General features: G+C 44.9%; 1 protein-coding gene across 3 annotated transcripts in view; it reads left to right on the top strand.

Moving 5' to 3' along the window:
• LOC121190449 (glutamate receptor 1-like) overlaps positions 1 to 17328 on the top strand; it is a 44572-nt gene that overhangs the window by 6724 nt on the left and 20520 nt on the right. For all 3 annotated transcript variants that reach the window (XR_005894988.1, XM_041051185.1, XM_041051184.1), the window contains exons 3-4: positions 9265 to 9504; positions 16763 to 16947. Coding sequence is in view for 2 of the 3 variants with exons in the window: in XM_041051185.1 (XP_040907119.1) it covers positions 9265 to 9504; positions 16763 to 16947 (425 nt within the window). In the remaining variant the exon portion in view is untranslated. The remainder of the gene's footprint in view (positions 1 to 9264; positions 9505 to 16762; positions 16948 to 17328) is intronic.

The following is a 17328-nucleotide window of genomic DNA, read 5'->3' on the forward strand; positions in this document are numbered from 1 at the left end:
GGGCTGGCTGCTACACGGTGTAAATGTTGATAGATTGAAATCTCCTCTGAAGCTCTTCATTTAACCTTTCACAGTCTCAGCAGTACGAGTCCGGTCCCTGCAACATGTCCACATTAAAACTTTCCTGTCGATGTTCATCAGTGTTTTCTGCTGAAACTGTTTCAAAACAACAGGAAGTGCAGTTTACAGCTGCTTCCAGATGTTTGTCTCCTCCCCTGATTTCACATTTTAATGTTGACATCACCTTTAAACACAAGTATTAAACACACACACACTCACACACCATAAACACACTCGCTCACAGTCCGGTGATGTGACTGCTGCTGTTGTGAAGCGTGTCTTTGTTGAGTCTGCAGTACGTAGGCCTCCATCCTGCCGTTGTTTATTTCCAGTGAACACCACCTTTCACAGGGTTTTGTGTTTGTTAATTAGTTGACACACTGAAGAAATGGCAGAAATCTGATAAAACACTTTACAACAAATCAATTTAGGTGTTAAAACGATATGTGGACACAGAGATGGAGGATGGAGGACATGCTGTAGTTATCTTTGTCTTTCAGTGGTGCTGATTTCTAATTGTCAGTTCATCAAGTTGAAGTAGTAGTTGTATTAAACCTGCGGCTTCTTGTGGGCAGTTGCCTGTTTTGCCCAGTTGGTAGATTGTTGATAGATGGAAAAGATAAGAAGACAGAGACAAAGACAAAGAGCTTCACAGGAGAATGCAGACAGAAAGACGGACAGAGAGAGAGGTGTTTGCTGGCTGTATCCAGAGGGCAGGTGGGATCAGCTCAGGTGCAGCAGCTCCATCATTCAGACTCCGTTCACGTCTGGTTTCACCTGCAGCACCGAGCAGAATCAGGACAAGGGTCATTTATTAAAACCGGTCCCATCAGTGACACGTTAACACGGGACACGTTGTACGAACCCTGTTCTTATGAGGCCTCGAGTCCCTGAGTGATGCTGAGGACACTGAAGCTGTGATTGGTTAGGGTTGGATTTGTGGTGACTTCAGCATCTCGAAACACAAACGTCATATAGTGTGATCCGAGCTGTGTTGAAGAACCGTGGTTCTTCTTGGGGGGGGGGCTCGATGGCGTTCTCCTGTATATACACAGTGAACAGTACAGGCAGGAGGGTGCGTCTGTGCAGGGGGGGGTGGTGGGACAGCAGCCGAGCACCACGAGGGATTTGTGCACACAGAGATTATATGAATGAAATAAGCTGTGAGCTTCATGGAAAAACCTGCAGCTGCGTCTCTGCTGCTGCAGCTTCAGCACTGTGACTCTGTACAGCAGTACATCAACAACATCTGCTGCTACTGTACACACACATCATGTTATGGTTTGTAATGAACCTCTGGTATTTACAGTCAGATGTGAACCGTCACAGTCACGTACGAGCAGTGTTTCCGCTTCAGTGTGACCTAATAATGCCTGTGGTGTAACATCATTATATTCACTCCCCAAAACATAACTTTTTATTTATGTAAGACGTCCCGTGTGAGAGTTCAGATTTATGTCATTGTGTTTACAGAGCGTAGAAAACAAGAATGTTAGAATGTCGTAAACAGTTTAACTTCGTGTTGATCCAGCCAACAGCTGCTGACATGTATGTGTGCTCCAGAGTTGGAGTGTGAAGCACGTGTTCGTATCTGAGAGTGAGTTCACAGCTGACATTAGCTCACACTCAGAACCGGATTATCCTGCAGAGACGCTCTGCTGTGGTTCTGCCTGTTTGTGTCATCTTCATTATGTAGAACAGAAATAATGCAGAGGCAGCTGCCTGTCAGACACTGAGACCAGAATTTCACATCGAGACATGAGACACGTTGATGGACGAATCCAGTGATGTGTATTGAGACACAGGGACAAAGGTCAGGGGCTGCAGAGTCACTGTAGACCACCCCGGGGGTGGTGGGGGGGTGAATCTTAATGAATGTGTATCTGCAGTAATAAACACAGCCTTTTATGAAGGAACCCAAATGGAGTCAGGCGCTTTGGCAGTACAAGGCTGTGTCGCATTCATGCCAGCAGATCAGCCTGAGCTGAATGGAGGTGGACTGAATAGAATGAACTGGATCAGGAGAGGCAGAGAGGCAGGGAGGTAGAGTGAGCATCTCAGTCTAATAGAGCATGTAACAGGGTTTTGAATGGAGCTCTAACCTGAGTGTGACCCCATGTTAACACAGACTCGGGCTCTGCTGATGGCTTCATGAACTCACACCCTGTTGAACATTAAAAACCCACGATGGGACCAGAATGCTGTGTGTTTTTCCCAGTGTGGAGTGATGGGTTCGGGCTGAGCGGCAGAAAATCCGTCCGTCAGCAAAGACGAATGAAATGGAGGAAAGTCATAGCGCAGGAAGTGAAATGACTTTTTGTTCAGGTAATTTTTCAGGCTGTTGAGTTGCTTCGTTTCACTGTTCATCTACAGGACTGAGGAATTAAACAAGGCTGAAGTGTCTCACAGAGACACGGAGCTGAGCAGAGGGAGGAGTCCTGACTGGATTTCACAGCTCACTTTGGACTGAATGCAAAATGTGAGGCATCTGTATCAGTGAGACGTACAGAGGCAGCTGTAGCTGTCATCGTCACTCTTCAAGCTTATTTGGTCTGTACACATTTATATTAGCTGTGTGTTGTAGAGGGTGGAGGAGGCAGAGTGTCCCAGGTTAGTCTGTAAAGGACAAACTATTTTGTGTGAAAAGGGGAAAATAATGTAATAAGTGCCATAAAAATGAATCAGTATTAATTTATAGTGTAATAAAGTTGCTGTACATGTAATTTGCTAAGTCCAAACAAACATAGATGCAGTTTATGGCGTTTCCTTACACATGTGGTGAACATACATACAGAGTGGAAACCCAGCAACAACAGCTGTGGATTAAAGTGAAGATGTTCTTCAGATGGGGCTGATGTTTCCTCCTCTGCATCTTCAACCCTTTAAGTTTGCACATCAAGTATAAACTGTAGCCTCTGAGCAGCAGATGCATGAGAGCCAGCTAACCAACATTTTAACTCACCGCCCTCCCAGAGGTTCAGACGAAGATGGGAGGAGGAGGAGGGAGACGGGGGGAAATTAAATGGTGTTTCTCCTCTGTCTCACTGCCAGGACTTCCCTTATCAGGAGCGTACAGATTGAGACGACAGAAGGACAAAACACGACTGCCCCATAGTTTGTGTTATTTACTGTTTATTGGCGTAGAAAATAAAAAAAAATAAAGAATGCGTTGTGTTGGAGACATGTAGGCTGGAAGCCCAGTGGAAAGAGAAGAGAGAGACAGACAGAGCTGATCTGGGTTGCTGGTGACATTTCGCCCTTGAGGACTCACTTGTAGTTACACGCTCAGTTGAACGCCTCAAATGTGAAATGAGGATAAAGTGCAGTGTTAAAAAAAGCGAGCGCTGCGTGTATTGCCCGGAAAGACGTTTATCTTCAGCAGCACAATCGGGGAAATAATGAAAAAAAGGACGAGCCGGTGTTCAGATATGAAGGCCAGCAGCAGAGAGAAAGGGATTATCTTTAATTAATAATCTTAATCCTTAGTTTCATGTCGGACAAACAGAAGCAATATCAGATGCCAGACGAGGGTGAAGGCAGAGAGGAAAAGTGAAGATAAGAAAAGGAAAGAGGAAATAAACTGCAGGGTTTTAGTGGAGACTTAAAGTCCACCGGCAAACAGGTCGTGGCAGAAAATCATTTTTGATCTTTAAAACACATGAAACAAAGATGGCTGAGAGGAGAGAGTCCACAGTCTGAAACTCCTCGGTGAGGTCAGAGGTCAAGGTCAAACCATAGGTTGTGATTGTGACACCAACAGTTGTATCTGTTGACTCATTTGATTAATTTGGGGTGTGTATTTATCAGTTGAGGGTCACAGGTCACAGGCTACAGGAGCTGTAAACCTACAGGTGTGTTCACCTGACCTTCACCTGTAAACCTGCAGGTGTGTTCACCTGTAAAACATCCTGTGCTGTGTGAAGCTTGATCGCAGTAGTTTTCTAACAAGACTTTTTCTTCTTCTACTAGAAAATAAATGCTCGGTGGTTTGTGTAGCGCACACACAGCTGATCTGTCGCTTCTGGAGTGAGTTGTGTGTAAATCTCTGTGGACGACTGAAATGTAAATGTAGACTTGGAGGCAACAGAGATGAGATTCAGACAGATGGGATTTGAACCTGCGACTGTTGGGGAAGCCTCCATATCTCCCTGTGTGGTTGTGTGTGTGTGGTTGTGTGTGTGTGTGTGTGTGTGTGTGTGTGTGTGTGTGTGTGTGTGTGTGTGTGTGTGTGTGTGTGTGTGTGTGTGTGTGTGTGTGTGTGTGTGTGTGTGTGTGTCTCAGAGCTGCAGTTCTCAGCAGGAGATTATTGCATTGATGCCTGGGAGGCAGCAGTTGCCTAAATGACTTTAGACTCGATGTGTGAGTGAGTGTGAGTGAGTGTGTGTTCTTGTGTGTGAATCACCATGTGGATGTGTGCACTGTATTAGGCTTTGTGTGAGTGTGTGTTGTGTGTGTGTGTGTATGAATGGTGTATCACCCTGAGGAAGGCAGCCATTTAATCTATTATTCAGCATCTCTACTAAACACATTAATTAGAGCCTGAGGTTGAGACGGGTGCTCGGTGCCATTCAGCTCTCTGGGAGTCAGGATGAAAACCTCATACTGTGTCTCCTGTGTATCTGGAATTTAAACATCTTGATTCTCTCTGAGTCAGATTTCCCCAAAAATGAGAGAAAACCAGTCTGTTCTGGATGGTTTTAATCTGCTGGTTGTTTTTTGATTTAGCATTTTGTCAATAAAGTACCAGAGAGCGAGCAGAACGAAGGTTGGATTCACCTGTTAAAGTGGACTAAAGCTGAATTTGACACAAAAGGTCTGAGTGGTGGTAAATGTCTGCAGCCAGGCTCTGAGAGTGGAGGCTGCACATTAATGCTGTGCTCTCTGATTCTCTGTGTGTGAGGTGTAATGAACGGTGCAGCCTTTGGGGAACACGAGCAGAGATTTAGGTTTTTAGAGTACAGTGGGTGATGGTCCACGGGTTTCCTCAGAAACGTCACAGCTGTTGTTGTGGGTGGTTTTAAAACTTTATGCTGTTTCCACAGTTTGAGATTCAGACAGTAACAAGGCCACCGCGACTTCCCCAAAGGAAAGTCTTCAAATGTGAATTCACTGAGGCTCGGCCCACTTCTCTGTTTTGTCTGCAGTCTACGACCTTTGACCTTCCCTTTCTTGGCTTGTTGTAATGCCGGCGATCACAGACTTCAAGCTGAATCTCCCGCTGCACTCAGTGCACGTCACTTCACATAAAACAAAACACAAATATGAATGTCACTATCAAGTGTTTGGTGCTGGAGTTACAGCTCATTCTGTTTCTGAGCCGACTGGACGCCTTTCTGGGACAGCGACAGTGAAAAGTGTTGGCCCAGTGACGGGAACACAGAACGATGGAGTGAAACAGTGACCTGATCTCTGGGTGTGTGTGTCTCCGGGCCGTCCTGTCTCGTCTTCTCAGCAGAGGGGCGTAAACAGTCGAGCCGTCGGTCTTCGTGAATGAAGGCAGTGGAGGATGATGACGGTGAAAGCCTCTGGTTAATAGACGTCCTCACAGTTACCCGCCGATACCCTTCAGCCGAACAATCCCTCCTTTCTCTTTCTCTTTCCAAACATCAGGGTGATTGTGATTTGTTGCGGACAGACAGATCTGCAGTATGGATAGATGGACGGATGTGTCAGGAGGATGAACAGCTCTGTGGGTAGACGCGGCCTCAGCTGTGGGCCCCGTGGCGCTTGTCGTCGTCTCTGGGCTATGTTTAAATAAAGCTCTGTCTAAAAGCCTCAGGTGGCGAGGAGCGAGATGTCGGACTGGAGGACCCTCAGCGGGTACGAGGCGAGGTCAGCTCGCCATGTTACGATGAGTGTCCTTGTTGAACATTTGTCTTCATTAATATTAAAAAATGTGGGGTGGGGGTGGGGGGGTCGGGACAGCTGTGTTGTTTCTCTGTCAGTCATCAGATTCAAACATCAGTACTGACGACAGGAGGCGTGATTATTTATTGATCACTGACATTAATTACATGCAGCAGCTACTGTGCTGCACAGGGACACATTTAAAGAGCAATACATCTTTATTTTATTTTCTGTTTAAACAAATTATAATACAGAATCAGTCGTACCAGGGTCGGGAGCTGTTCTGGAGCGTTCAGCTGCATCACATGATACTCTGAACTTTGAACTCTGAGTTTTACACAGTTTTCTGCTTCTTTATTTTTCACTTTCGTTAAAGATTTTTTTTTTCATCTCGCTTCAATCAGAAAGACAAAAAAAGAAACACCAAGAGGACGAGAAGTTTTCTACAGGAAAACATTAATGTGAAAAGTAGCTCACTGACAGTTCATGTGTTAATAATGTAAGTTAGACATCACTTCATTGGTTCATCCCATTGGTTGTACATGTGGGCCCTCATCATGACGATGTTGTGGAGCTAAACACAAGTAACTACAAAGATTCTCTGTGCTCACAGCATCTGTCGACTCTCCGCTGCCTGACCCTCTTTGATGAAGGAGCGGCCCGACGTCCCAGTGGGACAGCAGCCTTAATGCTAAGAGACAGATACCTCGTTAGCATGATAGCATCTGCCTGAGGGCAAACGTCTATTGTTAGCATGATAGCATGGCCCTAGAGGGAATAGTTATTTCAGTGCTAGCCTGCTCAGAGGAACCGGGCTTGTTGTTAGCATGTTAGCGCTTGCTACAGGGATCTGAAGCTGCAACAAGGACACATAGATATGTGATTTGTTTGGTTTGAAAGGGATGAGTTGGGTGTTTGAGCAGGAACACAGGCTGTTTGACTTTAAAGCTGTGAAAACAGATGTTTTTGTTTCCAGCAGAAACAAGCTGTGAACACAGTGCTGACATAATAATGAGCTCTTAAGCTAATAGTTGATATAGTGAATTTGTTCTCAAACAGCTGTTCATTTCCTCATTCAGCAGTTACAGATCAACATAGTCTGGATCATCTGGAGCGGTCTCTGAGTCCACCTGAGGACTCTCAGTCCAGTGTCCCTCTCTTTTAGCCCTGTGTTTGGTCTCCACCAGCTCCTGAGGTAAATATCAGGCTCTTTAGCTGCTAAATGCTGCAGCATGTTCAGCAGCTGCTCTGACTGAGTCTGTCTGCTGTTTGCTGCTCAGCAGGTCGTGGACAGAGGTTTTGTTTTTTTTTCTTACAGCTGTTTCTCTGAAAACATCTGTTGATGTGGCCGAACGCGATGCTCCGAGAGCCGTGAGAGTGAAGCAGTGTAGTGTTATCCTGGCTTTGTACATTTCAGACAGACTTTATATTCTGAGTTTTTCTTTTACTTGATTTAATGGTGTATTATATATTGTATGATCCCGTTGGTTTAAAGGATGTCGTGACCTTATTTGGACGCCATCCTCAGGTCAAACTCTACTGTTTAAACATATCTGAACATCGCAGCTGAACAGGCATTGCAGAAATATGACATGATGACATTCAGACTTTCAGTTGTTAAGTTTCATTAAGAAAACATTAAGACTCAAAGAGGGCAGTGTTTGATTGACAGGTGCCTCAGCCTATCATACTCAGCTGTGCTGGAAGCCACTGGCTTATTCCTCCTCGTTTCTCCTCGGTTACACTCAGACTCCATCGGCCTTTGTCCAAATGAGGATTTTCTAGGTGATGACACGGACACTACGGACATGTTTTTACACCGTCTAAATCCGATTGTGCCCAGGAGACCGTAAAATCAGACCGTGATTTACAGAATGACTTGTGGTGCCTCAGCACTGAGTATTATTTTGTCTTAAGATTTAATCCCTGACTGTGAAGGAGCTGTGCATGGAGAGTAATTTGATTATAGCCATCGTGTGTACAGGGATTTACCACGTGGAAGCCTTTTGTGTGAAACAGGAAACTGCACTTTATCAGCCACACAACAGCAGATAAGTCAGCAGCAGAAATTGTGTGTGTCTGCCATGAAGATAAGATTTTATCACCTCTGAGCTTATTACCAAACAGAGATGGTGCTGTTCTAAAAAAAAAAAGAAAAAAGAGAAACACACAAAAGCAGATATAACAAACGTATCTGACAAATGACAAATGATGCGGTTTGGCACATTCAGAAATCACAGACATGTTGACAGAGAGACTGAAGACAACAGAGTGTTTTATAAGAACTACATTTTACTTTTGATTTGTTTGACCTGGATTTCTGGGCAAAAAAGGGAATTGGAGCTTGAAAACAAGACAGGACAACAAGACAAATGACATTATTGGAAAGGGGAAGACATAAAGAAAGAGGACAGAAGGTGGAGGACAGGGCAGAGGATGGAGGGATGCAGACTGACAGAAAGAGAAGGAGGGATGTCATGGTCAAAAACACTAGCACTCAAAAACACAAGCAGGAATTATTTTATCATGAACTGTACAGATCAGCCTTATACCAAAAGATTTCAGCTTTATTACTATCCCAAAGAAAAAAAGATTAAGCTAAAATAGAATAAAGCATAGAGCAAGAGAATGAAAATACAGTGTGGTGAGAGATATGAATAAATTTAACTTAATAAAAGGCAGTGGCCTCGATTTATTTATCTCATAGTTGGAGCAGACCTGCAGTTTTCTGGGAGGTTGTTCCAGAGGTATGAAAACTGAACACTGCTTCTCCATGTTTACTTTTGACTCTGTGGACAGTAAGACGACCCGTCCCACGCGACCTCAAATAAAATTCATTTTTAATCCACTCCAGCCGTCCTTTCATTTACCCGTCCAGCTACAGTTTGGCTATTGTGGTGCCCCAGAGAGCCACTAACACCGCAACTGACCACATTTAAAGCAGGTCTGAGCAGGTTCGTATCCGATACTGCCTGTATTTTAGGCATGATGTGTGTTATTTTCAGCTAATAATTATATTTAATATCAAATTGATTTATTACAAAATCTGATGAAAATCCATCCAGTAGCTGTTGTGATATGAAAGAACAGAACATGAATAATGAGCAGATTTTTTTGAACATGTTTCATTAATTGTTTCACTAAACTGGAAAACATTCACGTACTCCATGGCGATGGAGACTAATGTTCCACAGCACGTGAGCTGTGAGGTCACCTGAAAACGATTCACACCCTCAGGATAATGAGACGTTTTGTCTGTGGCCACAGCGTCATGTAAACAGGCTGACGTGATGAAACAGCGGCCTCCGCACTAATCGTCTTCTCTTTTTCCTCTCTCTGTTCTTCTGTCTGTCCCAGTCTGCTCCCAGTTCTCTAAGGGCGTGTACGCCATCATGGGCCTGTACGACCGGCGGACGGTCAACATGCTGATGTCTTTCTGCGGCTCTCTGCATGTCTGCTTCGTGACGCCGTCCTTCCCTGTTCAGACCAACAACCAGTTTGTCCTACAGCTGCGACCCCAGCTGCAGGAGCCCCTCATGGCCCTGCTGGAGCACTTCTACTGGACCAGGTTCGTCTACATGTACAGCTCCGACTCAGGTGAGGACGCTCGGAATCAGTTTACACTGTGGCACGTAATCCTGTTTCTCACAAATCTGATATCTCTATATGCATTTCCTCGATGGCAGAGCAGAAGGTAATGTGATATTCATACAGAGAAGTGTAAAGTGACGATGAGTGGAAGTGTTTATCTTCGTCACCAGATGGTTTCTCACCTGGATTAAATGCTTTTTGTTAACATGAACACTGAGGATGTAATTTCCTGTGTGACTGAGAAGATAAATTCAGTTTAATGTTTCCACAGCTCTAATTCAGTGTGTGTAACAACAGGCTCGTGTTTTCTGAGAGTATGACATGACTGATGGCATCAGTGCAGAGGGCACGAACACTAAATCTAATTATAAAACATTCCCACCACCTTTTTGATCTGAAGTCTGACACCATGGACGGACGATGAAGTCCAGACACATCTGACAGTCTCAGACTGAATATATATAAGATCCACATTTCTTCTGAGTAACTTTCAGCTTTATTATAAACTAAATCAAGTAAACTCTGGAGTTCATTAAACTCTTTTACATGATGAATCACAAAGACGATGGAAAGAATCAGCAGCAGAATGAAAACGGATTGAGGCAGTTTAACTTTTGCACTTCCTGACAGAAAAAGCAGCAAAGACACTGAGCAGAGCGACGGTGTTCTTCATCTCCTGCTGCCTGTCAGCCTCTGTCTTACCTTCCTGTGAGTCGAACTTCACCTCCAGCACATCGAGTCAAACAAACAAACTTGGAGAATTAACAAAAAGGGCAGTTATCTCTGTCATTTCCCCCTCTCTCTGTCGGGTCTAGTGTCTCCCCGCGGCCTTCATTTGACAGTCGGTGGCAGACTCTGTCTAATCTTATTGCCTTTTACATCTGCCCAGGAACCATCGGTGGAAGTCTATCTGGTGTAATAGTGCGTAACTGTCTGCCTCGACGGTGCAGTCTGTCTAATGTTATTGCTCCTCAGCATCTGCCGAGGAGACGTTAGCTGTTTGTCGGAGGCAGAGGGGCTTTCATCTCACACAGCTTTGGTTTATGTCCACCATCGACGTCAAGTGAAGACAGAGGACGGTCAATAATCACTGTTAAACACACAGCTTTGAATCAGCCGGTGCTGTTTGTTTATGAACTGCAGTTTATACAGGAGGAGAACCAGTGGTTCACTGGTTAGAGGAGGAACCAGTTTGTTGGAGTTACAGAGGGAAACAGAGTCTCCTGTCTCCTCTCCTTTCCTTGTGTCCTCCCCTCCTCCTCCTCCTCTCCTCTCTGTAAGTGTTGAGTGCCTATTTTCTGCTTGGTTGCTGGTTTACAGCTCAGTGCAACAGACTCTTTAAGGCCTTTTAATGTGTGTGTGTGTGTGTGTGTGTGTGTGTGTGTGTGTGTGTGTGTGTGTGTGTGTGTGTGTGTGTGTGTGTGTGTGTGTGTGTGTGTGTGTGTGTGTGTGTGTGTGTGTGTGTGTGTGCGCGTGTGCGTGTGTGTGTGTGTGTGTTGACACTCCAAACAGATGTGGACAAGATCAACAGCCCAACCATTACAATCCTGCTTTGCCCTTTATTCAACACACACACTCACATATATACAGATAAAGAAGCTATCGACCCTGACTCATCCCATAATTATCGCTCTGTCTCGTTGCCATGGATACAGCCTTGCAGTAAAAGCTGTCCTCTGTATAGTGACTGACTGCTGAAAAAATACAGTGCTTACAGTAAAATACAGTGGATATATACAGTATCACCTCCTCTCTCTCCTCTTACTCTCTGTTCACCTCCTCTAACCTCTTGTCCTCCTTCTTTTCCTTCCTCCTCCTAGTTGGTTCTTAGCCTTTATAGTTGTGTGTGGTTCTGTGGATATGAAATTATTTATTTTTTATGGAAAGCAGACATTAAAAAATCCAGAGAATAACATGTTAAAGTCAAAACACAAATTTCCAATGTGGCCCCAAGACAAAACACGAGACATACAACATAAAACTAATCCGGAGAAAGACATAAATACGTCACCACACATTAAATAATACAACACGCATGTCAGAAGAAGACAGTTTGTTGGCTGAACTAAACCTGTAATAGAGAATTCCATCATAAATTTGTGACCCTGCTGTATAAAATCCTGACTTCCTGCCTGCAGCCTGGTTTTTAAAAAGTGTAAAACAATCATATCTATGAACAGGAATACTGAGGGGCATACACAGTAATACCACTGTACATGTGATGCAGCTGTTCTACCCTGAGCTGCACTTCTGAATTCATCGCTGCCATTATGAGTTTAACGGGATGTATTTCATAAATAATGAATGGGGCTGTTTTCCATCCCCTGCAGTTTGTTCTTAAACGTAGTTTTCAAACCACTGCATCAGAAGAGACGTGATCAGAATGACACTGTCAACGATGACAGGGGACATTTCTCTGAAGAAACGGTTTGTACCTCTAAATGCAGCAAGGGTTTGTATTTCACAGCTGCTGATATATCATTTATATATAGAAGAAATACAAGAGGCCCTAACACAGAGCCTTGTGGGACACCACATGACTGGTGACATGACACCACATGACAAACAAAACCTAAACTTGGACAAACATACCCAAAGCCCTGATGATGCCAGGTGTCTGGCTCTCATCTTTTTCTCTCTGAACACCACAGTAACCACAGTGTAGTATCAGAGCTGTCCTCCAGTTTCAGAGTGGGTAAAAATACTTAGGGAACTAGCAGCTCCTCCAACTCGGATCGGGCCAAGAACGCAGCTTAAACAGGAACTGTGACAGTAAATTCAGTCTGTCTTCCTTCCTCATCCACTTCCTTTTCGCACTCATTATTTTCTTTGTTATCCTCTCTCTCCTCCTCATCCTCCTCCTCTGTCCATGTAATTGTCCAGAGGACTGAAAAAGCTTTTACATGTTTTCTGCTGCAGCCGTTTATTTTCCTCGTCCTCTTGTCTCCCATTAACGTGCCATTGAGCAAGGCATTTAATCCTCAGCGGTTGACGGTGTGGCTGAACTGGACAGCACGGTGCTCAGTCAACCTTTTCATTAATTAAAAAAAAAAGACTAAACATTGGACAGAGGACAGAGAGACAGACAGACAGCAGCTGCTAAGAAAATAAACCAGGGAGCATCGACTCGCATGAACAGAGACCGTGTGTAATTGAACATGTAACTGATTTTGTGTGTGTGGTTGACACAACTGCTGCCGCATCGCTAGGCTAATGCCCCGCTAACACACCGTTAGACATGCGACATGCACGTTCACGTTCACACACACACACACACACAGTTATTCGCACATTCATGCACCAGCACACACATTACAAGCTCTGTTAAGAGTGAGACGGTAGAGAGAGAGAGAGAGAGTCTTTTTTCCTCCTTTATTTAGAGTTGAACAAACAGAGCGAGAGTGGTCACAGTTTTTTTCTCAACACGAGATGTTTTTATGTTTGTATTTTATGTTTTGTTTGATGTTTTTATGACTTGTAATAACTCGACTCAACTTCCCTCAAAGCAAAGTGTCTCTGAAGCTGAGAAAGCATCAAATCCCTGAAGAGGAGTGAAAGCAACGCAACACAATCAACCACATTGATGAGATGGGTCTGTTTGGTTCAGTGGAGATGCAGCTAATTAGCTTCTGGAAAAACACACTTTCAGTGCTGAGAGAGTGAATGGCTGAGCCACGGCTCTGTGACACTGTGGACTCAGCCAGCGGAGCGTTGAGCTGAAAGCTAGCGTCACATCGACAACGGCGTTTAGCAGCTAATGTGAGATCAGGTGGCTGAGGACACGAACTTTGCCTGAGTTGACTGTGTGTTGTCTGTAAGTTGCTTGTGTGTTGACTCTGTTGTCCCTCTGTTGTCCCTCTATTGTCCCTCTATTGTCCCTCTGTTGGCCCTCTGTTGGCCCTGTGTTGTCCCTCTGTTGTCCCTGTGTTGGACCTGTGTTGGCCCTCTGTTGGTCCTCTGTTGGTCCTCTGTTGGCCCTCTGTTGGCCCTCTGTTGGTCCTCTGTTGTCCCTCTGTTGACCCTGTGTTGGACCTGTGTTTTCCCTCCTTGGTCCAGTATCAGACAGATGGAGGTGTTTTAATGAGCGTCGGAGGACAGACGGAGGCTGATGCTGTAATTTCCAGTAAGAGCTCTGCTGGGAAAAAAAAAATCTGGGAGTGAACTGGGAGTAAACACACTGGTACACCTCTCCTCCTCCTTTCCTTTTGTTTCTAGCCTCTCCTCCCTTTCTTTGCTTGCTGCCCTCCTTCCTTTCATTTCCTTCCCCTCTGTCATCACCTCTTCCTCCTCCTCTTGTCTTCATCCCCTCTTCCTATTCTTCAATCCTCTTTTCTCTCCTCTCCTTCCTTATTTCCTTGTTCATCCTCTCTTCTTTCTCTCTTCTTTGGTTTTTGTCACCTATTGCTTTCCTTTTGTCTCCTTTTCTCATGTCCTCTTCTGTCCTGTCCTCTCCTTGTTTCCTCTCCTCTCCCAGTCATTAATAGTAAATGACATGCATGCAGGATGTTTATGGAAATTAGATGCAGAACAGAGAGCAGATTAGTGTCTATATTTATAAAACCTCTCTCTCTCGTACACCTCCTCTATTTTTATCTTTCATCTCTGCTTATTGTTTTTCTCGGTGTTGGTGACGGCCGCTCTCTCTCTCTCTCTCTCTCTCTCTCTCTCTCTCTCTCTCTCTCTGTCAGCGGGGGCGTGTAGCTCTGCTGTATCTCTAATTGAATGTTATACATTATCATTAACACACTTGACTTTCTTTAGCTGGGAGTGAGTGTGTGTGAGTGGAGAGCAGCTGTCAACACTGTCACTGTATGGATGCTAATGAGGTGATCGCCTAACCTCAGTTACATGGCTGCAGTCATGAGCAGCAGATCCTCGGTGTCTTCTGTTCTACACCAGGCAGTAAGAGTATCTGATGGACAAAAGTATGTGGACACCTCCACACTGTCGCTTTGTGTGTTAGCATGTGATTCCCGCACCGCAGGCATTAACATGCTCTGCTCTCTGCTTTCCTCCTGAACCTGCTGCTGGGATTTTTTTTTCATTGAAGCATTTAAAGTCTTCCATATCTTCCAGTTTTAATTGACCTATGATAATCTGCTGCTCTCATGTTTGACAAAACATGTCTTACCTCAAGGTCCGTGTCACAACAGTTGGAGCTTTTGAGCACATCACATGATCTTCCATCCTTCAGCAGATGCAACTTGCCTGTTTTTTAACTTTCAGCACTTCTTGTCAGTGCTGGCTGAACAGCTGAGTTTCAGTTTTCCTTGTTTCTTGTAGATCTGCAGAAGCTCATGCTGTGTTCATCGTGTCTGTCTGTCAGATAAACAGCTGACTGAAAAGCTGATTCACACTAACTCCACACGCTCAGACAACCTTGTAATGTTGCAGACGTCTCGTATCGTCCTTACTGTGTCTCTGATTGGTCTCCAGCACTGACACAGAATGTATAATGTATAAACTCTGTCCCACACTAACCCTAACCCTGACCCGTGGCAGGAAGTACGGCCGACGCTTCCCCGTCAGAGGCTCAGTGAACAGTGAACCCATATAACAGTTTGAACACAACCACAGCGTTTGTGTGGACGTGAACCCGCAGTCCAAGTCCACCACCAGGACTCCTGTCGGACGCTGACGCTTTCCTGTCGCACTTATCCCACACACAGACTGCAGCTACACTCACAGTTAGTGTGTATCATAGTGTAATTTCTTTAATAACCCTGTGTGTGTGTGTGTGTGTGTGTGAGAGACAGTATCTTTGAAGTCTCGTTTCTGCATGTTCCTCACTAGTCTTTGAAGTCTAGGTGAATTTTGCTGACTTGTCTTTTCAACATGGTGTGCATCTGTGTGTGTGTGTGTGTGAGTGTGTGTGTGAGTGTGTGTGTGAGTGTGTGTGTGAGTGTGTGTGTGTGCTGTAAAATGCTGATGTGATTTCTCTGTGTGTTGACACGTAGGGTTTTAAAAGCGAGAACTGCCTGATCGGTCGCAGAAACACACGTGGGAACATTTGAAGATGCTTTTATTGATGATTGATTGGCGTCTGAGGGTCAGAGGCAGAGGAAGATAATGACAAGCTGAAAAACCAGCCCAGAACCTTGTGAAGTGCTTTTCATATTGGACGTTTTCACCCCTCGTGATTTACGTCCAGTGCCGTCTGTGGCAGATGTTCCCTCTGTTTTAGCTCTGTGTTTGGTCTCTACCAGCCAGGTATGAGCCCGGGCATTGGGAGCATGTTAGGATGTGACCGTTTGTCTTAAAGCACCACTGTGTCTGAGTGCAGCCTAACAGAGCTGCTTGCATGGCTTGTTTTCACCTGCGTCAGGTCTTCCAGGTTAGTATCGTGTTTCTGCTGACCGCCCGACTGTGTGAGATCAGGTTTCTCTGCTTGAATAATGGATTACAGCCCCGGAGACACTGTAAAAGATAAGAGTACAGTTTTCTCAGATAAATCTCAGTCTCTAATAATTCATCATCACCATCATCAATATTTATTTATTTCTTATTCAGATCGAGCCACTTAAACAAAAATAAAACCATCAGAAGTCTGTGAAGCAGCTGTTTGAAGTTTCACCGAGGCCGAGTCCAGCCTGAGGCAGACAGCAAACATCACAAGAGTCTGAGTCGTCTGAAAAAAACGGCTTGACATTCAGTTTGAGAAGCCACTGCCTCTGCAAATCCACTGCTCAGTATTTCACATGAAAAATATCTCAGTGGAAGTTACGTGTCAGCCACGAGCAACGAGGCAGTCAGTAAATTTCAGGGAAAGTTACTCGAAGAACTGTGCGAACCTGAAATCTGATTTACATGCTGTTTACTGAGCAGAAGTAGAAATGACCACGTCACGTCTGCTGCTGTTTACCTGAGCTGCAGAGCGCTCTCCTCACCTCACCTGTTACGCGATCGTGCTTTTTTGTTCTCGGGGCGGTGCAGTCCATGTTGCTTTCCCATGTGAAGTTCACCAGCGGCTCCTCGACTCACGTTCATTCCACAGAGTTTATCACATTTTGATCGACACGTCTCAGCTGCTGTATCTGACGGTTTCTTCTGTCAGTTCCTGGTCTGATGGTGCTGCCTGAGGTGGTCGAGGAAAGAGGGGTCAAGCAGAGACGATGAGCAAAGCCAAAAGACGAAGGGGAGACGAATTTATTGATAAAAAAACCTGATGAAAACCGGAGTTCATCCTGTCACGTCCTATTAAACGTATTGACATTAAGGTAGTTGACATGGAAACACTGATCCATGTGTGACTTTACTCTCTCAGGTCTGTCGGTGCTGCAGAGGATCTTGGACACGGCGGCGGAGCGGAACTGGCAGGTCACCTCTGTTAACTTGGACACTCTGACAGAATCGACTTTCATCAAGCTGCTGGCGGACCTGGACTACAAGAAGGACTATCAGATCATCATCGACTGCGAGCTGGACCGACTCAACTCCATCCTCAACCTGGTAAAACAGCCACTGATCCTGTAAACTGCCATGTTCGGTCGGTGTGTGTGGAGAGGTCAGTGATATGTTGAATCCTGGACCAGGTCTTGTTGGGAAACCAACAGCCTCTGAGTTATTTTGTGTGTGTGTGTGTGTGTGTGTGTGTGTGTGTGTGTGTGTGTGTGTGTGTGTGTGTGTGTGTATTTGTCGGTTATCCTCTCTGCTCTCAGTCTTTCCTGCTGCAGGAAATGTCGCTGAATGTTTTGCTCTTGAGTTGCAGCTGTTTTCACAGTTTTTCATTTTAATGGAACACTTTGATTTCTCGTCGCTGATAATTAACTGGCAGGAGAGACAACAGAGAGCGAGTGTGTACAAAGACGAAGTGAAGCGCGGTATTTTTGC

This window comes from Toxotes jaculatrix, chromosome 12 (genome assembly GCF_017976425.1).
Source record: "Toxotes jaculatrix isolate fToxJac2 chromosome 12, fToxJac2.pri, whole genome shotgun sequence".
In the NCBI taxonomy this organism is placed as follows: Eukaryota; Metazoa; Chordata; class Actinopteri; family Toxotidae; genus Toxotes; species Toxotes jaculatrix.